The 25,909-nt window shown below is 34.1% G+C and overlaps 1 protein-coding gene across 3 annotated transcripts in view; it reads left to right on the top strand.

Annotated features, from left to right (window-relative positions):
• COLQ (collagen like tail subunit of asymmetric acetylcholinesterase) overlaps positions 1-24,442 on the top strand; it is a 160,513-nt gene extending 136,071 nt beyond the window's left edge. For 2 of the 3 annotated variants that reach the window (XM_053714197.1, XM_053714198.1), the window contains 5 exons: positions 7,014-7,147; positions 10,432-10,545; positions 15,209-15,320; positions 20,348-20,450; positions 22,578-24,442. In XM_053714197.1, the coding sequence (XP_053570172.1) occupies positions 7,014-7,147; positions 10,432-10,545; positions 15,209-15,320; positions 20,348-20,450; positions 22,578-22,647 (533 nt within the window). In that variant the 3' untranslated portion in view covers positions 22,648-24,442. The remainder of the gene's footprint in view (positions 1-7,013; positions 7,148-10,431; positions 10,546-15,208; positions 15,321-20,347; positions 20,451-22,577) is intronic. The other variant, XM_053714199.1, reaches the window with a different exon arrangement.
• Positions 24,443-25,909: the final 1,467 nt, after the last annotated feature.

The raw sequence follows: 25,909 nt of genomic DNA, 5'->3' as shown, positions 1-25,909 counted from the left end.
ATATTGGTTTAGTACTTAGTTAAACCAAAACGCTAATACAATTTTTGCCAATAAAAAGAGAGAAGGAAAAATTTTATATTTCAAAAAAAAAATATTATTAATTTTGAAATATGAAAAATTAATATTCCGAAATATGAAAAATTAATATTTTTGATTAACTTTGAAAATATGAAAAATCAATATTTTTGATTAATTTTGAAATATGAAAAATTAATATTTTTATTAATTTTTCAAAATGAATCTTTAATAATATTTCAAGATATTAATACAATCTCGAAATATGAAAATTAATATTTCAACTTTTCAAAAAAAAATTATATCTTCAAAATATTAATATCGAAATATGAATTTTTTTTTAATGTTTTTTTTCTTATCTTTTATAATAATTTCTATTTACTTACAAATATATTATATCAATTATGATGGAATATTAATAAATCTCAGAAAAAGTGCCTCCAATTATTATGTCAGTATATTTATGAAAATCTTAGCAGTGCTATCCAAATAATATATATAAGTTTATGGCAGGGTTATAAACACAATACAAAGAAATAGAAACCCTTATCAACCATGCACCTACTAGACCATACAATTAATATAAATATCTGACTTCCTAGCTACCCTCCAGAAACTGTTATATACTTACCTTGATGAGTTTGGACTTCCCACCGATGCACTAGCTGCATCCTCGCTCAAGAAGGTAGAGCTGGTGTCTCCAAAGCCTGTGAACTTGGTGTCTACTGCAGCGGAAATTGATGTACATCAGACCCAGTCGGCTGTGGCTAATTTCTACCAGGAGATTGCATATACAATCTGTATTTAGATACAGCAGACTATATATTTTTCTTATTGTCAGTATATTTATGAAAATCTTAGCAGTGCTATCCAAATAATATATATAAGTTTATGGCAGGGTTATAAACACAATACAAAGAAATAGAAACCCTTATCAACCATGCACCTACTAGACCATACAATTAATATAAATATCTGAATTCTTTTATTTAGTTAATATCCATAAACATATTGAACTATATTTGCAATAAAAGGAAACTAAATAAAAGTTTATATGCGTTAAAACCAACTCTTAAGATATGTTATCCTTCTTACAAAACCCAGAAAAATATACCTTCACAATTCAGCCTTTTATTTATTTAACACAATGGGACTAAAAACCTTTAACATCCAAGCAATACAATTCTAAACAGTGTTTATAAAACAATAGGATAATATATATATTCTGCTATTTAACTGCAATTTATCCTAATACAAAATTAACTGACAATATCAGAACTTGCATAGATGAGTTACTTGGTCAATCAGACGCAGATTTAAACAATATATGTATATAGGCTGTGAAATGCTAACTTGAGAAAAACACACTGCTTCTTTAAATCTATTAAATACAAATTAACTATGCATATAAGTGCTATCCAAATAATATATATAAGTTTATGGCAGGGTTATAAACACAATACAAAGAAATAGAAACCCTTATCAACCATGCACCTACTAGACCATACAATTAATATAAATATCTGAATTCTTTTATTTAGTTAATATCCATAAACATATTGAACTATATTTGCAATAAAAGGAAACTAAATAAAAGTTTATATGCGTTAAAACCAACTCTTAAGATATGCTATCCTTCTTACAAAACCCAGAAAAATATACCTTCACAATTCAGCCTTTTATTTATTTAACACAATGGGACTAAAAACCTTTAACATCCAAGCAATACAATTCTAAACAGTGTTTATAAAACAATAGGATAATATATATATTCTGCTATTTAACTGCAATTTATCCTAATACAAAATTAACTGACAATATCAGAACTTGCATAGATGAGTTACTTGGTCAATCAGACGCAGATTTAAACAATATATGTATATAGGCTGTGAAATGCTAACTTGAGAAAAACACACTGCTTCTTTAAATCTATTAAATACAAATTAACTATGCATATAACTTATCTTACAAAACCTTGAATACGTTACCAAAGTAAAAAGCAGTCGATATCCGATATTCCTTGGTAGGAATTATTTTACCTCAGATCACCAATAAGGGTATATCGCAATCAATGAGAAGGGTAGATTAGCTTTGCTCAAGTAAAGTGGTATCTCACACCCAGCGGGAACCAGTTACAAGTTTTAGCTTCAGCAGAAAATCTGTCCCTTTCTCTCCATTGCATTCACTTTTTATTTGTTTTTTTCCATCATTGGTAAATTGTGGGTGGCCCTGCGGGAGCTGACCTTCCCATTGGTTATCTGGGAAGTCTAAATCGGATTGGCCCTTGGAAATTTCATTTTTAACAGCCAGAGAGAACCTTCTGGCTGTAGTTCTCGCAACATAACACCAGGTGGCAGCACAAACAGACACAGCAACATTTGAAACAACTTAAGTCAGTATTTCTATGAAATGGTTATTAATTTTATCATAATTTACTGCGACAACTATTCATAATATTTGTTTTGGATAAGTTATATCTTAATGAATTTTCTGATCATTTTGATATGAAACATCACATATCTAACATTATATTAAAATAATTTATATTTCATTTAGCCTAATAGAAAATTTATATCTCAGTCATATCACATCAAAGTAACTTCCATGTCTTCATCTCACTATATTTTAAGAGATGTATTTAAAACTTTATAAACATTTGTTTCACATTTATATGATATGACATTTCATTTCATTCAGGCATTCCATCTCTTTCTAAGTGTATAGATTGATGCTCATGATCAATGGTTGTCTGCAATAAAAATAGAAATAATTATTAGAGATGATCCAAGCATTTATATGTCTATGGTCCATAAGTATTTATTTATATTCTTAAAAACACAGAGGCTAAGTAAGATCTTTCATGTTTTCAAAACATATATATATATATATATATATATATATATATACATATATATGCACATTCATTTCTATGTAGATTTGAGATTATCTGTCTGAAAAATATAAGCAAAACAGAGGTTATTACACATTTTTGACTGACTAAAACAGTTACCTCCCAAGCTTAGTAAATATCCATGTAATAATAGAGAATTAGACCATTTTCAATTTCTATATTTGATACATTCTGAGGCATGCATTCAAATAGAAAAAAAAAATTAATTGATGTCTATTTGCTGTCTGCTTATGTGAGTTTCCAGAGTCACACCTTAGCATTTGTCTGTGTTTTTCAAGGCCTCCATTGCTCCACATGGGGTCAATCCATGAGGAGTTGTAAAAGTCTTTAAAACAGCATATTTCCTGTTTAGCCAGCAGTGCAGATGTGTATTTGATAATTAACACCCATGTGCATAAAAGCTGCCTCTCCACGACCCTGATCAGCTCCAAAAGGGTAACCCAGACATTTCGTCTCCATATATTTGCCTGTATCCTGAAACTATGTTATATTTTAGTTCCTTGCTAAATTATACAATTGCATAATTTAACATATTGAGTGTGTGAGATCTCCCAGAGATAATCCTTTGTTCTCCTTTCAGCCAAGAATGTCTCCTGTGCAATTGGAGTGGGGGAGATCTAATCCTTTGTCCTACAGACCATGTTCACATCCACAGATTTATTGAATAAAGTTAAATATATTTCTATATATTATTTAATAATATTTCAAATACCTTGACATTATATAGATATTATATTGCTTCTTTATATACAATATAAGTCTTCTGTAATGTTGCATTACCTTTAACATTTGTACAGAAATAACTGAATCTTTTGCTTTCTATGAAATTGCTGTCTTTACTAGTATGCAACATAGTGAGGAACCATGAAAAAGGCTGTAAGCCCTATTTACTAGTTGGTGGTAAGGTGGCCTATATAAGTTACTTTTTCTTTTTTTTTGGTACAGATATATATATACAGTACTGGACAAAAGTCTTAGACCACCATTAGATTTTTTTTGTTTTAGCAATGGTATAATGACCATATAGAATTATTTCGTAGTCTCTTTATTAGAATACAACCAGAAAATACAGGATATTTGTATACAGTATTAAAACCCCCCAGAAAGAAACAGCTTCTACGGGCTAAAGTGGCAAGTATTTTGTGTGACCTCCCCTTACACTTGATCAATATCAGGAACCTGGCTCTTGTAAACCTAAATGGAATGGAACCCTAATTAATGTCATTGCTAACACCTGTATTTGTCCTACTATTTCATGTCAAAATGACTGCTGTGAAAAAGGTTTATTACACCAGGTTTGAGCAAGACATGCTTGGGCATTACATACACATGTGGTATGAGTTTAATTATTTGAATCACATCATTCCATTCAAATTACTAAAGATCACATACATAAAATCATACTTTTGCATCAGCAAGGCCACTCTCAAAGGGAAATCAGAAAACAAGCTGGATACTCAAGATGTGGTATTCAAGCTATTATATATACATTTGAAGAATCAGGAGAGGTCAAGGACAAAAAAGGACTGGAAGCCAAGAAAACTTTCAAAATCTGATGAGAAGTTTCTCAGAGATTTTTCTTTGAAAAACTGGGAAAAGTCCATTAAGCATCTGGCTCAGCATCTGGTAGCTTCATCAGGATATCACGTTGACCCTTCTACAGTCCAAAGAAGCTTGAACAGGAATGGTCTATGTGGAAGGGTAGCAGCCAATAAACTGCTTTTTCAGAAGGGGAACAGTTAAAAGGCTAAGATATGATAAAGTTCAGAAAGATTGGAATGAAGATCAGTGGAAAAGAGTATTATGGAGTGACAAATCCATGTTTAAATTTTTTGGCTCCAATCGTCGAAAATATGTGAGAAGACTTGGAGAGAGATGGAAGAATGAGTGCTTGCGGCTTTCAGGGAAACATGGTGGAGGGTCTGTCCTGGATTGGGGCTGCATTTCTGTCAGTGGAATTGGTGATATTGTCTGAATTGATGGGATCATGAATGCTGAAAAGTACAGACAGGTTTTAATTCCTCATGCCATTCCTTCTAGAAAGTGCCTGTTTGGGAATGGTTTTATTTTTCAGCATGATAACAATCCCAAGCACACTGCTAATGCGGTGAAATCATATTTGGAGAGAAAAACAGCTGATAAAACACTGACTGTCATGGACTGGCATCCACAAAGTCTAGACCCGATATAATAGAGGCAGTATGGGGTCACCTGGACATAGAAAGAAATAAAAGACAACCTAAATCTAAAGAAGAACTCTGGGAAGTAATGAAAGAAGCCTGGTATAATATACCAGAAGATTACTTCAGAAAACCTCAGGACAGTCTCCCAAAAAGAGTTCAAGATGTGCTTAGTGCCAAGGGAGGTCACACTAAATACTGACTTTTGCCTGAAGAAGCCATTTTGTTCTGAGAATTGTGGTTTTTTTTTATTTTGTGTACATATTTTCTGTATTTTCTGTTCGTATCTTAATAAAGAGACTGAAAAATAAATATGGATGGTCATTAAAACTTTGCTAAAACAACAAATCTAATGGTGACCTAAGACTTTTGCACAGTACTGTATATTTATATTGCCCTTTTCCATATGTGATTAAGGATAAGAAGCTTTAATTTTGAGAAATGTTATGTTTGTGGATGTAGATTCTTTCTCTTGGGTACAAAAGTGGTCTGTACTATTTTTATATACATCTTTCCTTCTAATTTGAGCTTCAAGTATGATGTAGGGTCCACATGTGGCCCTGTATATTTACAGAAGGGAATGTTATTATTAAAGGTTTGCATTATAAGATTATTTGGATGGAAAATTTGTGATCACATTGAAACTGATTTGCAGATAAGGATAATCTCCATTATATGGGGCATATTTATCAAGCTCCGATTGGAGCAGTTATGAAGCAGCGGTCACAAAGACCGCTGCTCCATAACCTGTCCACCTACTCTGAGCAGGCGGACACACATCGCCACAATACAACCCGATCGAGTACGATCGGGTTGATTGACACCCCTCTGCTGATGGCCCACTGGCCGCGAGTCTGCAGGGGGCGGCGTTGCATCAGCAGCTCTTGTGAGCTGCTGGTGCAATGCTGAATACGGCGAGCGTATTGCTCACCGTATTCAGCGAGGTCTGGCGGACCTGATCCACAGTGTCGGATCAGGTCCGCCAGACCTTGATAAATATGCCCCTATATGTGTATCTATTGCATAGTAGACTTTTTCACATTTTCATAACTTGTTCACAAGTTATTTTGTTTGTAACTGTGCAATATATTGTATTGTCTTGAAGAAAATCTAAATAAAATTTAAAAAAAAACAAATATCAATCAGGCAGTCATAGGGCAGTGTGAATGAAACTGAATAATGTATAAATTCCCATATTAGCATGAGTATTCAATACAAAAAATGTGTGGAAAAAAAATAATATATGCATTAATACAGACACTATAAAATAGTGATCACTAATAAGTAGATAAAACGACCTATTTCAGAATATATTATATTATGTGATTGACAATTCTAATGCACTGTAGTTGGCAGCAGGTAGAAAGTATTTTACCACCCTTGTCATCCTTAGTAACTTGCCATATATTATACAATCTGAATCAGCAGCCAGGATAGCAGCAATACTAATCTAGCTAGTAATACCCAAGCACAGTGCCCAAATCCTCAGCCAGTATACATCTTTCCAGTCACCTACTCAACCTTCCATACAGCAGCTCAGTCAAACTTCTGTATGCATCTGATATATGGAGTCAAAGGATTCTTTACTAAGAGGCACATATGATTCACTCATAGTCATTATATGCTTCAGAAGTGCTCCAAATGCTTTGCCATGCATCTTTAATAAACCATGTGGTTATTGTCCTATATTTGTAAATTAACTCCAGTTTAGTTAGTAACAGTAACTGAAATTTCTCTCCAATAAATAAAAATAAAATAACATTAATTTACTTACTCACTTTTTCAACTTCTTAAAATGTAAGATATTACAGCATAAAATATGTGTATTGACTCCCTGCCCTAGTATTTTCATCTGTGATTTGTATGTAAACATCTGTCTGCTCTATAATATTATATCTCCTTGTTAGCACACTTAGTAATTGGACCAAAAGGTGAAAGAGGAACTCCAGGATCCCCAGGACGATGTCTCTGTAAAAACTCCCAATCTGTAAATACTCAACTGCATTATGATGATGCCTACAATGGACACAGTTTTGCCAAGGTAATAATTACAGAAATTTGTTTTCTGCAAGAACATATAAGATTGTATTTTATTTATTGTATGCTACAAGAAATGGCCTTTGTTTGATATTCACTATACATTCTGCACCATGGTACCCATTAGTGAGAGTGCTATAGAATTTTATATATATATATATATATATATATATCTTTACTACCAAGAAACAGAAAGAAACACGAAGAGGACACAATAGTGCCCCCTCCAAAAAGTCAGGGTATTCAGCACTCCAAAAAAAAATTATAAAATAATTTAGTCAATGACATATTAGAAAAAGTTTGTGAATTATTTAATTTATTAAGGACAGGTGTTCTCAGCTTCAGTGCGAATCAGACAACGGCTGGGTCCCCTAAGCGAAGACCACACACACAATGGGCGCCATGTACTAAGGCGTCAATTTTTTCGCACAGACCGTATCGAAATAACCCGCCGGCATTCGCACCATGCGGATGGCACTTTGCTACATGAATGTACTAAAAACCAAGCCGTAAAATTTTGCGTCTATTGTGTGTCGAAGACAATCGGATTATTGATAACTTTGAAGCTTCGTTCGGCGCGAAAGAGCAAAGTTAAGAAGCAGTCTGCGACCTGATTGGTTTAGTTCTTTACCCACGTGACGATCTAGGTGTCATAATCGTCAGACAAGCGGCAACGTCTGGCTGCTGACATGTATAAGAATGTGCATTTTCCCAGAAATCTTATAATATTATAATAAGTATAATATACCTTGGAAAGACGACCATCAAAGCATCAATAACTTTGGTTAGGTGCCTCGAAAAAGCAGACTGGCTGATGCCAATTATAACGCTAGACACAGCTTGGAATGAACCGGTGGCAAAAAAGTGTAAGGCTGCCAACAGTTTTAATAGTCCGGGTATGGCTTGTGAACGCGCTGTCATAGGTTCCAGGTATTCTGCTATTTCATAGTAAAGTTCCATAATAGCTTCTCTGTCCAAACGGAATCTCTGGATAATCTCTCGATCAGAAATGCTTTCCAAACCCATACGTGGAAGGAAAACTCTAGGGACTCTGATTCTTCTACCTCTCCTTCTTTGCAAGTTGTCAATCGGTGCCTGTATAGCCCTTCTTCCTCGTAATTGAATTAATCGGAAAATAAACATGTGTAAAAGTGTCTCCATCTTCATTCAGTGATCCAAAAACCAATAATGCTACAATAGTAGTCTAGTCCTTTCACTTAAGTACTTCTACCTGGCGTCAGGTTGAGACGCCCTATAGTTTTCTATTGTATTCGCTACCTAAATGGTCGCGAAGCAAATCACGCGAAGTTACAGTGAAAGTTGGAGCGGACGGATTAGTTGTAACATTCATCATTTCCGATTACAGCGAATTTACGTGCGATCGAACATGTAGTAAGTGGAAAAAGGCTTTGGAACGATCAGTTGCGTAAAATTACGATCGCTGATCAAAATAGTGTTTTTTTGACCAGATCGCAGATTGGTACATACGAGAAGCAGATCGTGAGCGAATTTTGACGCGGAAATACAGACGGACGGTCACTTAGAAGCTTAGTACATGGCGCCCAATGAGTATTAATAAAATTTATTTTATGTGCAAATAAATAGATGCATTATTATAAATTTGCAATATGTAAACTGAGTACATAGAAAAAGCTGGCCAGGTCACTAAAAGTTAACTCGATGCAGTCTATAGCCTTATATAAAGTTAAAGTGGTTATTTAACAACACCCCTACCAGCGGGTAGCCCTGTATGTCCACAGGAATCTGCTACCATGGATAACAATGGGGATCCATGCAAAATAACTCACCACACAGTAAAAGATAGATGGCAACATCTCTCTCAGAGGATAACCCAATAAAAATTGGAAAACTGTTATCATGAAAATCACCTGAGGATCTATGACAATAACTATAATATACTGTACTGTAAGGCAATATAACAGGTAATTACATGCTTTTCAATTTACACTCTAGGTACAATAAACAACTCCCTAACCAGAGGGTAGCACCAATATTGCAAAAAGGTACCTGGTTTAATCCGGGGACGGTGCCTGCTTCCTTCTGTGGCTACGAGGCTGTGTTTGCAGCGTGCATCGAGTAAAACTCAGGACCTGGTTCTCAGCTGTGAGAAATGACGTCACAGGCGGAAGGAAGCAGGCACCGTCCCCCGGATTAAACCATGCTAAAAAGAACCTAAAGGAGGAGGATTCCGGATGCCATAAGTTTATTGTAACGTATTTACGGACTTACGAGTCTAAAAACCTAAAAATGGAATGTACTTTCTGGGGATAATGAAATGTAATGAACATTACACACTGCAGCTTGAATACATGCCGGAGTGGAACAGAGGTGCCTTTTAACAATACATTGCATAAGATTTATATTGTTTGCTACAAATATGTGGTTCTTAATACGGCTGTGATTACGCATCTAGTATCATATAAACATAGATCCCCAAATATTACCATGGTAGCAGGTACCTTTTTGCAATATTGGTGCTACCCTCTGGTTGGGGAGTTGTTTATTGTACCTAGAGTGTAAATTGAAAAGCATGTAATTACCTGTTATATTGCCTTACAGTACAGTATATCATAATTATTGTCATAGATCCTCAGGTGATTCTCATGATAACAGTTTTCCAATTTTTATTGGGTTATCCTCTGAGAGAGGTGTTGCCATCTATCTTTTACTGTGTGGTGAGTTATTTTGCATGGATCCCCATTGTTATCCATGGTAGCAGATTCCTGTGGACATACAGGGCTACCCGCTGGTAGGGGTGTTGTTAAATAACCACTTTAACTTTATATAAGGCTATAGATTGCATCGAGTTAACTTTTAGTTAGCTGGCCAGCTTTTTCTATGTACTCAGTTTACATATTGCAAATTTATAATAATGCATCTATTTATTTGCACATAAAATAAATTTTATTAATGCTCATTGTGTGTGTGGTCTTCGCTTAGGGGACCCAGCCGTTGTCTGATTCGCACTGAAGCTGAGAACACCTGTCCTTAATAAATTAAATAATTCACAAACTTTTTCTAATATGTCATTGACTAAATTATTTTATAATTTTTTTTTGGAGTGCTGAATACCCTGACTTTTTTGGAGGGGGCACTATTGTATCCTCTTCGTGTTTCTCTCTGTTTCTTGGTAGTAAAGATATGTGTTTAACAGGGCCTGCACCCAAATAATAAATTGTAATGTGTAATATTGGTACCTTCTCCCTAATAAAACAGTGCATTTTATATATATATATTGGGGATTAAAGTTTTGTTTTTGTTTTCCAGATATTTTTGGTTGACAATCAGGAGGAACTGGATAATCTGAATACTGACAATGCTTTAGCATTTAGGAAAGACCTGAAATCCCTTTATTTTAGGGATACAAATGGATGGATGCAGGTAACCAAATCGTTTAATTTTTTTTGTCTTTGTAGCATTCTGCTAGTCATATACTATAAACTCTTGCAATGTATGAAGCAACATTAAATTATTCAGTTCAAACAAGTGTAGGCAATGTCCAGGGGCGGAACTATCATTGGTGCAGCAGGTGCAGTGGCACCGGGGCCCAAGGGCTGGGGGGCCTATAGCAGTTACTCTATCAATAAACTTGTGCAGAAGGGCCCTCTGTTTAGTAGGTCCACTACTGGCAATATCCCCTGCCACTGTGACATTACTCCTGTGTAATAGATGTGACATGACAGGAACCAGAGACCCACTAGAGTAACAATTATGTTTAATTTGTGTGTTAAAATTTGAACCACTTTATTTTACTATTTTATTGTTAGATGTTTTGCAGTTTTGCACAATGTTTAAATGTTATTTTTTTTCCATGTGAGGCCATCTTCATGTGTATAAACTATTGGAATGCCCCCCTCTAGATTATAAGAGGACATTATCTACTTTCCTTTTAGGCTTTAGAAACATTTACAGTTACATCCATTACACTATTCACAGTGGTTTTAATTTTGATTTTTTTGACACTTAATTGCTCAGCAGTTGACCAAAGGTCCATTTGTCTCCCATGGGGCCGATTTATCAAAGCTTCAACTGATAATGCACTTGAAGTCCGTGTCAAATTTGACGCAAATTTGATCTGCCGTAGTTAAAGAAGCGTCAAGATTGTCAAATGTTGAAATATGTGACGTAATATACGCCCCCGCGATATGAATCAGACGCAGATTGATGCTTGTGTTATTCTAGCGGAATACTGATCATCTGCCGTCACATTCGACTCCATTTGACCCTCTTGCCAATTTATCAAACATTCAACAGGTACGCTTGCGTCAATTCCGACGCAGCGTACCTATCGTTCAAACCTCCACCATTGAGGCCGCGAATGCCATAGAAATGCAAGAGAATGAAGCATATTAGATAATAAAAGTAAATTAGAAACTTTATTAAAATTGTATACTCCAAATTTGGTGCATTAGTAAATATAGGGATAAAAATGAAATAAATACATTACTGCTTATGGATTATTTTACATCTTTGTCTCTCATTACAAAACAAGGGGATAATATTATTGCTACATATTTGGTGCGAAAAGTGTTGCGTCAAATTTGGTGCAAAGTATTGTAATGAAATAAATAACAATGAAATAAATTCATAATGTAATATAGCTAATTTCCTTTTTTTGAGGGGGGGATGAATCTATTTGCATCATGTTTAGGCATGTAATACAAGTCCCACTCTTCACTTCGCACCAAATTTGATGCAACACTTTTCACACTAAATTTGACGCAATACTCAAAAACAACCCTCAAGCTAGTGAAAATTTCCACTACTTTTGATTGGGAAATGCATAATCACATGATTTATGACATCAGCCAATCTGATTTAAATATACATTTTATACTATCACTAACGAATCAAATTGCTCGATACTTGTGCCATTGATCACTCATCAGAACTTGTAAGTGCCATTTGTTACATTGTGTATTATACTTTGAAAGTATGTATATGTGAAATTAGTATTAAAGTTAAACATTGATGATGACATTAGGACACACACTGTAATATTTTAGACAATGATTTTAAAATTTGAATGATGTTTGAGTCAATAAAATCTTAAACTGATAGCTCAAAGGGATAGTCTACCTAACATTAAACTGTCATGAATCAGATACATAAGACATTAAAATCACCTCTTTACTGTCCTGCTATTTTCAGTGTTTTTCTTCTTTCTCTTGAATTTCATTTTCATTAAGAAATGTCATCTTATATGCCAGCCCATTTTTTAACACCTGTGCAGGGGTGGTGTTTAAAACTAGACTGCATTTAGGAGGGGTTACACAGGTGCAGAGAGAAAACTGGCCCAGCTCTTAAAATATACATTGATTGCAAATAAATACATATGATACCCTGATTACATGTTATATTCACAATTATTCCTGCTCAGAATAATAATACATTTACACTAAATACATATAGTGGTATAAATAAACACAGAGATATGAAAGACAACATTGTTTAGAACAAAAAAAGAAATTTGAGGACATGTAAATATGTTTGCAAAATACTTCTGACATAACACACACATATGTGCAAAGATATATGTGCAAATTCTAGCATTAATAATCATTTTAAAAAACAAAAAACAGGAGATAGGCATATCATGATTTCTAGAAATACAAATATGCATTAATTTATGTGAAAATATCATATCTCAGTTTTCTTTATAACAAATACATAGAAAATAACTTTCTATGAGATATTATTGTTTGTTCAGGTATAAATATAGCTATTTCTTGGACACTAACAGATGAAAAATAAAAGATTAGCTTTAGAGAAATGTGCTTGTTCATGGACAGGAATGAAATGATATAAATAAAGTTGGAAAAAACAGAATCTGCAACACTGATGACTCTTATTTATCAAAAGTCTGATGCTCATCGCCCCATACTTTTTAATAAATAAGGCCGTCGTATGTAGATTTGCGGCAGCAATGTCTGGCGAGCGTATTGACTCCAGTAAATGCGTCGAGATTGACGCAATGATAAATAGGCCCCCATGTCTTGATTTATGGTTATGGGCTGCATAGTTAATTTAAATACAGTTTTAAATGAGACCAGGTTATAGTCCATAACACCTAAATGCTAAAGCTGTTATGGGCTGATAGCTCCAGCTTATAGCTATAGGTATATGGAGCAAAGCCTTGATTAATCTTCATTTTTGGTAATGCATGTTCAGCCACTGCATTTGCTGAGGCTACAAAGCATATACATCGGAAGAGCTGATATATGACAATTATGGTCTAATAGCACCCAGTTATATCTATATTTATATGGAGCACAACACTGATTAATCCTTGTTCCTGGTAATTAACATTCAGGCTCTGCATTTGTTGAATGTACAAACCATATACATATTAAGAGCTGATAGCTGACATGAAACGTCATGTTAAAGATAAAAGTTCTAATATATTTTGGAAAGTAAACAAGTACATTTTTTAGATGAAAATATCCACTTTTCACTTTAGCTCTTTGATTGTAGTCACATGACATACCATGTACTTAGATTTCTCTCCTCCAGCTAATACCATATACACCACTCTTCATTAATTAATTAATTAATTAAAACAATAGTCCCAGCCTAGCTTTACAGAAGCAGGGCCTGGGCTAGGATTTTTGACTACACAGGTGAAGAAGACACGTTGTTACCCCCTTCCCGGGGAAAGTATATACCCTGTCAATACTACTTCTTAACAAAATGTTCTAGTTATGTATTAAGCACCTATAGATAATAATTTTATCTATGATGATAGAGAAAATAGATTTCTGTTATCACATTAAATGCTTGATTATTAAACTGATTTATTATAACTATACTAGCTATAATTGTTAATTTCTGCATAACATACTGTATCAAAGTGGAGGCTCTGCACAACATAACAAATCAGTGATGACAAAATTATAACACACACAAATCTGGAGGTTTGCAGACAGACAAGTTCTCAAGCAGAGAACCTGTTCACCTGCACTCATCACTTGGCAAACTCTGTTGTTCAATCCTGTCCCCTGCTCTTGGGCAACCAATTGTGTGAGAGCAGGTCCTGTCAATCATCCAAACAAGTGAGTTTGAGGTGATTTATCTCTGACACATTTATGTCATACACCAAATTTGCGCCCCTCTGCAGGGATGCCCCTTAGGCAATCACCTAGTCTGCCTCTATTGTAGCATCGGCCCTGAACAGAAGCACTTGCTGGTCACCTAGAACATCCCTTGCTGCCACAGTACTGACATTGTGCTGCTCAGCCTATACAGCATATTTGATTAAAGATTTAAAAAATGGAGCTAACAATGTGATCCTGACGCTTCTCTTCCACTGATGTGTGCTTGATATCATTGCAGCTACGTAGCACTTTCCCCTTTTGCGTCCTCATTTCTGACATTGTGAGACTCAGCAGTAAATTCTTAGCCCTGCTTTCCTGCACAGGATGGTCTTTCTCTTTTCTTGTTGTCTTGTTATGACATTATTCTTCACATATCAAGCACTGCAAACAAAGTAGAAATTGCAAAACTAATTGTACTCACTGTTCACTGATAGCTTGTTGTATTAACTCATCTTTCTCTGAGCAGCTTCTCCCACCTTGCACAAAACAAAAATTATGAAAAGGTTTCCTGAATCACAGCAGGAAAATGTGACAGATGTAGTTTATTATTCGTTTCCTTATACATACATAAACATATACCTACGGTTTTGTAATAATCATATGCAGGAGCAGCAACTAGCATATTAAAAATGATTTGCAAGAAAAATGTTAAGAACAATGGAAATGCATATTACTCAGTAGTATTCATGCTTACAGGCTAACTGGGATTCGATACAAAGATGTATTAGTTCATAAGGGTAATCTTCCATAAGTCTTACAATTAAAATGACTTTAATTAAGAACACGAGCAGCCATTAAAAACATTTTATTTACTTGACATGTTTTTATTACATTGTGTCCCTTTAAAGGGATCCCGTCTTGTTAATTCATAGACATTTAAAGCAAAACAATGCATTATCTAGTTACATTAAGTCTGCAGTCGCAGTAACCTGGATTGTGTTTGTTCCCAGCTTACTCCTTTTCAGACTATTAATGGTCCAAGCAACACCTGTGGGGATGGAATAGTTCAGCCTGGAGAGGACTGTGATGATGGCAATCTAATTGTCACTGACAGCTGTATAAGTAAGTGACGTACATCATATCTAAAATTACTAATGAGCTGTCATTTTTGTGATTAAAAATTTCAATTCACTAGAAATTGTTAATTTGCACCATCAACAAACCTGGTATTCATTTATACTCATGAGCCAAATAACACTATATTCATTTATCCAATTACCAGCTCAATGCTGTTGTTATTTACCCTCTAGTAAACTTGTAAACTGTGTAATCTTTTGATAAACTTAAAGGGACAGTACACTTTAAAATCGTTTTCCATTAATGTATTTTAAATTACTTGTTATACCAGCTGCAGAATATAAAATATTTGAGAAATTTCATTTTCAGGTTTATTTGTGTATTAAAGATAACATCAGATCTCATTATGTTATAACTTTATGTACACAGACTTGCTTCCTTATCTTTTATTTGTCTGGAACACCAAAGCTCAATTCATAGAGAAAACAGTGGAAAATTATCATTTTATTACTTAACTATCCTGCACCCACTGAGAGTGTAAATTCTTCTGCTGGCTGTGTTTACTTAGGCTTGTCAATAGCTTAGACTCCAGTATCAAAACTTTCAGTATAGGTGGCTATACCACAGACTAAATCAGCTATTTCAAATACTGAAATAGGAGTAAAGGAGCTACTTGTAACCAATTTAATACACTCTAGCAGGTAAAAAAGGATCATTGGGAATAATTTAAAGGGGAGAACATTTTTGGGTGAACTGTCCCTTTAATGAATGGTGTCTCGCACTACATGTTGTCGTTATCCTGAGACATTACATATGAGATTCAACATCTGAATGATTTCTTTTGTTGTTTTGGACGTTTTTACTGAAGTCAAAAGGTTCATTTAAAAAAGGTAACATTAGTTCTATAGAAACGTTTAACATTAAAACCAAATGTTAAGGGGAATATTCATCCATATCTAACAGATCCTATTTCTTGAGCTGATTAAACCATTGACAGCAAATCCAAAGTGTATCTAGTTGTCTTCCTGTGTAAATGAAACCAGTGTTTGAATATAAATCACTTATAATTTAGACTACCAGAAGAAAAGCAAAGAAGGTGTATTATGTTTTATGTTAGTGGGTTATTTTATATTTATTTTTTATTCTTTTATACAGGTATACCCCGCTCATACAGCGGGTTAGGGACCGGAGCCCCGCTGTAAAGTGAAAACCGCCTTAAAGTGAAACAAGGAAGTTTTAGCTTTGTTTTCACTTGCCAGTGTATTTAAAAAAACTTTAAAACATGTTTGAACTAACATATATTAGGTGTGCAATAGTGCTATGTTTAGTTTAACACTAGCACAGCACAGTATTCAATAAATACTGTACCTGTAAAATAGTGACAATTACTGTAGTACAATTTGCCAGAGTATAACACAGGCACAGATTGCACTGTAAAGCTGTAAACAGAGTGAACTTAGCATAACAAAATGGAGCCAGTCACCTTTCTCGCAATCTCACAATGATTACAGCACTGTTTCAAAATTCTTGGAGGTTGAACTTCAGCTCCACAGAGCGCTGTATTAGCGAAGCGCTGTAAAGTGAAGCGCTGTAAAGTGAGGTATACCTGTATTGGGAAGAGTTTAATTTCTTTTTAAGTGTTTGAATAAGTTAAGTTGAATAAACTTATGTTATCTGAGTTGTGTCTGAGATTAATCCGGAGCAAATGTTTTTTTCTCAATTCTTATTGATCGAACACATCAAAAACTATCATTAAAAGATTTTTCACAGGCTTTTTGTTTAGTTTTCGCAGGCATATATGAAGCAAATTATACTCAGACAATAACGCACCCTGACCTATCGATTGTGCTGTACTTGTAGTCTAACCCAACTATAATTTGTTGAGAGATATAATTTATTTAAGCTTCAGATAATAGTAGTACTAATCCTAAAAAAAATGATGTACAAGGTGATGCCTTTTTCAGGGGTGAATTAACTTTTTATAGGTTTGATAGCATATACAATGCCAAGATAATTAACAGAATTGTGTAAATATGCAAAAATACAGAAATTGGTTGAAAATGTTAGACTGTTTTTAATTCTACATCTCATGCAGGGGTTTTCCCACAAGCTTTCAGTTGTTGACTAATCTGAATGTTTCTCTGGCATCTACATTTACAGACAGGAAATAAACTTTCTTGACACTATTAAAAAATGTGCTTTATTTTGGAGGTTGCTATGGTATATTAATAGGCAGCTGCTACAACTCAGGGTAATTAAGTGTTCTTGTAAATTACCAATCTTCAGCCAGCTTGACTTAATTTACAATACTCTGCATTCTTTTGCCTTGACTCTGGAGAACATTGACACTTTTTAAGCAGATCTGTAATCTCATTTAATGGATAGTATTTATTGGATACTATATTATTTTTAGCTGCCCTTTTTATGGATCTGAAATTTGCTAATGCAATAAATGGAAGCCACAATTGCTCTTCAGTATGTCCCTGTTTGTCCTTTAGGCTTAATCGGTGCATGCCCCTTTCTCTTGGACACATAATGATTATAAGTGATTTTGTGCTTGACTGCAGACTGTGTAACTGATCCCTTGGTCTATACCTGGTTAATAGTTTGTCTTTGCATATGTGTTTACATTAACTTACAAGTGAGCTTATCTTCTACATAAAAAATAATATTTAGTGTGATACATGTTGTAGAACAAAGCACCTAACGGGCAGTGTTTAGAAAAAGTTCAAGGGAGGAACCATGGATGGTAGAATCTAATTGGGGGCTGGGGTGTGAATAAGGTTAGTTCTGAGCTGCAGTCCCGGATATTTTGTAGGACAGTATACTTTATATATTACTGAAACTTATTTAATGCATTTTAATTTATCGGAGTCCTCATACATAGACTATGCTATCCTTGTTCATTATGATGATAAAGAATAATATGTTTAGATTATTTTATAAGATTAAATTGTTTTAGAACAAGCTAAACCGTAGCCAAGTATCTGAGGCATTAATAGACAGTTCATGCTTGCCCAGTGAGGTGATTATTGCAAAAATAAAGTCCTAAATACAACTCTATTCACTTGCTTCCTAAGCTGTGTGTGTGAGAGATAAGCAATTGCTACATTTCTTTTTGAATAAGATATAATAGCCACCTGGGATAATATATTTATTAATCCAGATGCTCTTTTTATATAACTTTTTCCACATTGTTAATTTTGCAGACTAGATGGAACAGCAATATATTGGCTTCTGTACATTGTCCTCATATGATCTCAGAGAACCATTCTGTTCTCTGACTCTAATTACCAATTCCTTCCACTCTGCTAGTGGTTTACTAAATAGAACTTTGAAGGCTGCTCTTGAAAAATTTAGAAATTTGCAAAAAAAAGAACTTTGGTCACAATTCCAATTGAGTACTAAAAGTTTTGCAGATGCTAGCAAAATTATTATAGTATTACCTCACTGATTTGCATTCAGTTGCACCAATCAGATGCATTTTGATTTATTTACATGAGTGTCATTAACCTGAGTTATAAGAGGACAAGCAACACACTATTTCTTAGCAGGCACAATAGCATTACTGATAGGTATAACAATAAATTATTATTACTGAAGTTAATAATATTACAGCTAGCTCAAGAGCAATTGCTTTAAGAAATGTTTTATCAGGTGCACACTACTATGAGACAGTGTGATTTATATGCATTATGCTTATATCATAAACTAAAATGGTTTAATGATCTCATACAACTGCATGCTGGGCAGACACAAGAAAGCAACTCTGCACATTATCCTTAAAGGAACAGTCAACACCAGAATTGTTGTTGTTTTAAAAGGTAGATAATCCCTTAATTACCCATTACCCCAGTTTTGCATAACCAACACAGTTATAAAAATACACATTTTACCTCTGTAATTACCTTGTATCTAAGCCTCTGCAGACTGCCCCCTTATTTCAGTTCTTTTGACAGACTTGCATTTTAGCCAATCAGTGCTCACTCCATGGTAAATTCACGTGCATCAGCTCAAGGTTATCTATATGAAACACATGAACTAATGCCCTCTAGTGGTGAAAAACTGTCAAAATGCATTTAGATTAGAGGTAGCCTTCATGATCTAAGACATTAGCATATGAACCTCCCCTAGGTTTAGCTTTCAACTAAGAATACCAAGAGAACAAAGCAAAATTGGTGATAAAGGTAACTGGGAAAGTTGTTTAAAATTACATGCCCTATTTGAATAATGAAAGATTTTTTTGGACTTGACTGTCCCTTTAAAGTGAAATCACTCACTATTATTAGCAGGAAAAGATTAATTGAAAGACACTTTCATTTGTTTTTTAGTTTCACCTGTGCTTGGAGGGAGCAATATTGAAGGACATTGTGTTTTCATAAGTTTGCATTTCTCTGTAGTGCAGCAACATATCACTATTATTGGTGTCCAATGACAAGGCCATTTACATTAACCATTTTGGAGGGAAGGTTTATTTTCAGTCTGAATATGCTGAATATTTTTGGTATATAGATTTTTTTATTTTTGTACTGAAATAACAGACAAACATAAAACTCTTATGGGGATTTGTTAAGTCCCCATTTGTCTGCTACAAAATGCTAATCAAATACCAACGTTTAAGGGACATGAAACCCAAATTTTTTTCTTTAATGATTCAGATAGATAATGCAATTTTAAACAACTTTTCAATTTACTATTGTTATTTAATTTGCTTCCTTCTCTTGTTATCCTTTGCTGAAAGGTTTATCTTGGCAAGTTCAGGAGCAGCAGAGAACATAGATTCTAGCCGTTGATTGGTGGCTGCATATATATCTCTATTATGATTGGCTCACCCATGTGTTCAGTTAGAAACCAGTAGTGCATTGCTGCTCCTTCAACAAATGATACCAGGAGAATGAAGCAAATTACATAATAGAAGTAAATTAGAAAGTTGTTTAAAATTGTATTCTCTATCTAGATCATGAATGGAAATTTTGGGGTTTCATGTCCCTTTAAGAAAATGTTGGCATAAAGAAATCACTTTGAATTTAGATACATATGCTTAAAATTAGATCTTTGGATCTCTTCCTTAGAATGCAAACGTGCCTATTGCGGAGATGGTTATCGGCAAGAGGGAGTAGAAGAATGTGATGGCAAAGATTTTGGATATCAGTCATGTAGAACATATCTGCCAGGGTGAGTACAATATGTAGAAATCAGCAGATGATTTTATTTCACCAAAGAATGCCATGACATGAATCATCTACAGTGAGGCATAATATCACCTCTCTTCTGTATATAGTTACTAATTAAAACAACCAATAGAACACCCACATACCAACACACCACACAAACTCTAAAACTCTAATACTAACAAAAAATCTACTCCAGTGTAACCCCTTAAGGACCAGCGACATACCCTGTATGTCGTTGGCCTTTTTTTGGGACTTGATTGTTTTATAGTGCGGTCCTGCCACCAGCATTGAGACTGCTCTATTCCACAAAGCCTGCTGGAGGAGTGCATTAATAGCGTGTTCTTGCTAGACTTGTGCTATTATGTCCTGAAAAAACCCTTAACGACCAGTGACATACAGGGTACATTGTGGTCATTAAGGGGGTAATAACATATGGCACCCTTACAGCAGAATATTGCCTTTCCACTATCAAATATATCATGTGTGCAGAGCTATTCTAAAGAAGGTCTCTATGAACTTTAATTTACCTGTTCTCCTCTTCCAACCTTGCTTTACAGTTTAGAAATCTCAAAAAAGCATGATAAAATAAAATTCCCTCCTGTTTACTAAAAGAACGAATAGGTGTATTTGATATGAGTAGTGGGAATACATTGGATATTCTCCACAACACAGTTTTCAGTCCAAACATTACATAAAATATCCCCATATCAATCCAAGTATCACATAATTAGAACGGTATCCTAAGAATTATGAATTAAAAACTCTTAGGAAGTCACAGCTTCTCATGAACATATAAAATAACGATCCACCTAACCATCAACTTAAAACAACCATTTATGTTAATATTGGATACTGGGTAAAGAATTTAATGAGGAAAGTTATATCAATCATGGATATATTTCTGCTCTGCTGGGACTACTTTTTTTTAACAACAGCTACTGTGACAGAAATTAGAACCACAATACCTAGAAGATGGTATTTCACGCAACAGTGACTGAAATATACTTCCAGGCACCTGGCAGATACAGAGACAGATAAGAACAGAAGGAACACTATTGGATATATGTAGGGATGGGCGAATGTTTTGCAACATTCAAAAATTGAAACAAATTTAACATATTCGTTAGTTCATTTCGAATTTCGAATGTTTGGACAATATTCTAACATTCTTTTATGTAATAGTTTTTCTAATGCTTTCTTTAAATGTAATATTCTATTCAAATTTTTCTAATAATTCAATTTGATTTATGCAATAATATTCAAAAATTTGAATCTATATATTTGTAATAGTATTTAAAATGCTCTTTTTAAATGTAATATTTGAATTATGCAATATTCAAATGTTTTTTTTTAATCTATATATTTGTAATAGTGTTTCTAATGTTTTCTTTAAATGTAAAATTCAAATGATACAATATTTGAAATAGAAACATTTGAATTTATATATTTGTATCTATTATGTATCAATTTACTAAATTCCCTACCACATGAACTATTGAACTTCTGAATAGTATTTGTTAAATTGAATGTTACATTCGTTATTTCGAATGTGGATATTCGATTTAATTATGAACATTCGAAAACGAAAATTACATTCAATTACCGAATTTGAATGAATTTTCATTCTTATCAACATATCAGGACTATTCGTTCTACCAAACGAATTACACTTACAGCACATTCGCCCATCACTAGGTATGTGGTGGCGTTGTGCAAAACTAAAAGCCTTTTGCAAAGAGGTAGAGCTGTAGCGAATCATGTCCGCTCAACCTCACCAAATGCCGGCAGTATACGCTGTCGGCATTTATCATTGTAGAAGCATTTCTTGTGAAATGCTACCCCCTGCTCACCGGCATAGAAAGCTGCATTTGCTGCTTGATAAATTTACCCCTAAAAAATTAACTATTTTACAAAAAAAAACTTTCATGTTGCAGGACTCTATGAGGCTCAGATCTTTAAGCCTTTCTTGCCTTGCAAAAGTGTTGCCAAACTCCCGGTGATACAGATCAATTTTTAAATGGTTTGGAATTTACATTAATGTATAAATGATGTCATTGTAATATCTCTAAGTAGCACTACTGAAATAAATGTATAAACTTGCATGTTTTTGTATTATTCACTCCAACAGATCATATGGACACTTACGGTGCACTAGGTATTGCTACATTGACTCTACACAGTGTCGCTATTTTACATGAAAAGGGAGATAAAGTGATGCCGCACATACATCAGGTGCTATTGTAAAAAAGTTAAATTCTAAACTGGGCAATATACTATACTTAAAAGTATGAATGAAGAACAGAAATCTACGGCTGAAGGCTTTTTAAGAATATGGGAATTGTTTTGCGTAACTGGAAGAAATAGGACCACTGCATCCTGTCTTAATAAAACATATGGTATTTGCCAGCATAACTTGTTCTTTACATGCCTGAGTATGGAAAAGTTCTTACAGGCAAACACAAAGCTGCTGGGAAAATCGAATCTCACTCTACAAGAAAATAGTATTAATAAAACAACATTACCTCGACTAAGCACTGTTATTCATGGAATATGAACTTTTCAGGTTTTCTGTTTGAATTTTTTTCTGCAGACTGTTATTAACTAAGCACCAAACATATCCTGACTTTTGGTGTTTTTAAAGATTTAACCTCTTAATCAAATGTGAAGTTTTAATGTACTGTATTGAACCTGCGTTTGTTATATTCTCTGTGACATGAAAGATAATGTAAATGAAATGTCTCTTCTTGTGAATTCTATTGATCCAGTGTTTCTAGACAAATGGCAAAATGGAAAAATATAATAAAAGCCGAGATGACTTTTCCTGGAGAAGGACACATACTGGCACATTCTGGACCACTTACCATTTTGATGGTTGAAGTGGGTGAATATAAAGTTTCAGACCAAAGACCCTGCAGGCAAGAATGGAAAGCAGAAAAAAAATTACACAAACCTGTGCTGATACTGTTACTGTTCCTTAACCTTTAGGACTTAATGGCATGAGTCTAATGGACATTGTTTCAGGATGGGTTAAGAATGCTAAAAATATACGGAATGATAAAATGTTTGTAAATAGAATTCCATCATAATCTACAAAGCTTAGCTTCATTGTTAAATTAAGTTGCACATTCTTTTTAAATAGGTCTATGTATTGTGATGATACACAGAATGCTGATAAACGATACATATGCATTGTTATGCTTAGATATATATATATAGAGTAGCTGAAAAGATGAATTTGGTTTCAGTGAACAAGTACTGGACAGTATAGAGCTATCTTATGAAATATTTATTTCAGTACCATTTTTTTGGCATTTGTCAAGTACACATGCAACCTATAACCTTAATTTATTATTTTACCCTTGAGGTTTTACTTATCTTTTTTAATAACTGGTTTACTGACCCAGTACTTGTCTTTACTCCTAATTATTATGGTATTCTGCACATTCTGAAGTATATATTATTATACTGCAGCTACTTATTTTGGCATGGCATTCCCATTTAGTTAGCATCCTGAACTAGGTAAACGTTAGATACTTGCCAGCTCTACAATTATTTATTTGTACTCAGCAGATGCTGTACACGAGGCAATGGTCTCCTGGTCTACATGCTGCCTGCAACCTGATAACTGAGCATATATTTATTAATTATTAAATAATGCAAGAATACTGAGAACATTCTAAATAACATGCATATGTTGCAAGCAGAATGGAAATGTATTATTTTGCCCCAGTATGTTTGCTGATGGTCTTCACAAATTTGCAAGAGATTTGTACTTGCGCCTTAAATATAGCATGTATTTTGTGTCATGTGACAGCATTGGAATGCCAGTCCTATCTATGAATACATGCCAGGGACGTCAAACAATTGATAGAATAAAAGATAAATACATTTATTTGTATATGTGTATGTTAAAATGGTACTAGAATCTGCTTTATATCTGCATGACCATGACACTGGAATTCACAGATGAAAATAAAATTAATGTCTGCCCTCCCTAAATGTTTTGTTTATTGTTTCTACAGAAAATAAAAAAAATCTCAAACATTTTTTTATTTACTGTATTGCATTTCAAGAGATATTAAATATTTATTTTTGTTTACATAATAACCTTGTAATTATTAATCATTCACTGCTGAAACAATTCCTTTTTGTTTACTATATGCAAATTCTATTTACTACATTTTACAAAAAATATATGCTATTTATTGAAAAACTATTTATATGCATTACTTGCTTTTAGCATGTTTTGCATTTGCATTACTGAAAGATTTTCCTAATTTAATTAAGATCTCTTAAAATGGGTTACAATAAAATTATTATTTTGTTTCCATGTTTATAGAGGTGTGCCCTTGTTCACTTACAGAGCTGTAGCGTTGTCCCGATCAGCAAATGAACAACGTATCACTAGGGAATCAGTTTAATATCAAAAATATTTTACTATGTATAATTACTGGCCTTTCATATGCATTGTAGTTTTTCTTCGTTTATTATGCCCCTGTAAAACAATTAAGCTATACACCCTAACTCTCAGAAGAACAGTCTTCCAGTCCCCCCCTTGCATAACACAGGAATCTCTTTTTCATGTGTATATACAACAACCAGCTTCTTTTAGACTAAGCCATAGATTACACTCTGTTTCACAACTGGCTACATCTTCCATTGAGATCTCTATTCTAGTGCAAATACAATGCCAGAAATGTACAAATTACACATGTGTCACTTGTGCCAACGCTTTTCAGTCTGTCATCCTGAATTTGTCCATCTTTGACATTCCTGTTTTAATCGATGCCTATTATCAGACTTTTTAGATTACCCTGTTTATAAATTGCATTAATTTACCAACCCAAGCGTTTACTGGTGCTATGCACTTATTGCTCAACAGAGAAATAGAGAAGGCAAAAGTACAAAAAACACAAATAAATTACATCTCAAGCTCTGTTCTTAAAGAGACAGGAAACAAGTTGTAAATTACAAAATTAATCTGCTCTTTTCAAATAAATCAACATACTATGAGTGAGATTTTTTTGGAGTATATTAACACCTGCATTTGTTTTTAATTGACTAAACATCACCCATGATTTGCTTTATTTGAAGGATCCAATCTGGGCTTGTTAGTGAGGTATACAGAGCTAACTACTATCATTTTGTTAGCAAAGTATCCATTATTTTGTAGTTTGGTATCAGAGGAATCCTCCTGAGGCTAACTAGGCACATATATGTAGCAGGGTTAGGCTTATGACGCTTTATCATGTTCAGTTCTAGATTTAAGAATTGGAAACACCACAATTTCAGATATAAGTTACAGGAAGAGGAGACAAAATAAAAATGGAAATTACATTTGTAAAGTGTTTACTGTTCCTTTAAATTGTACTCTTTCTTATGAATTTATAAAGCAATCTCCACCATCTAAAGCTTCACTAGTCTCACCATCACCATCACCAGCATTATTGTAAGCAGCTG

The sequence above is a fragment of the Bombina bombina genome, chromosome 5 (assembly GCF_027579735.1).
Source record: "Bombina bombina isolate aBomBom1 chromosome 5, aBomBom1.pri, whole genome shotgun sequence".
NCBI lineage: Eukaryota > Metazoa > Chordata > Amphibia > Anura > Bombinatoridae > Bombina > Bombina bombina.
Note: the sequence above shows the minus strand (reverse complement) of the source record. Positions and strands in the feature narration are given on the sequence as shown.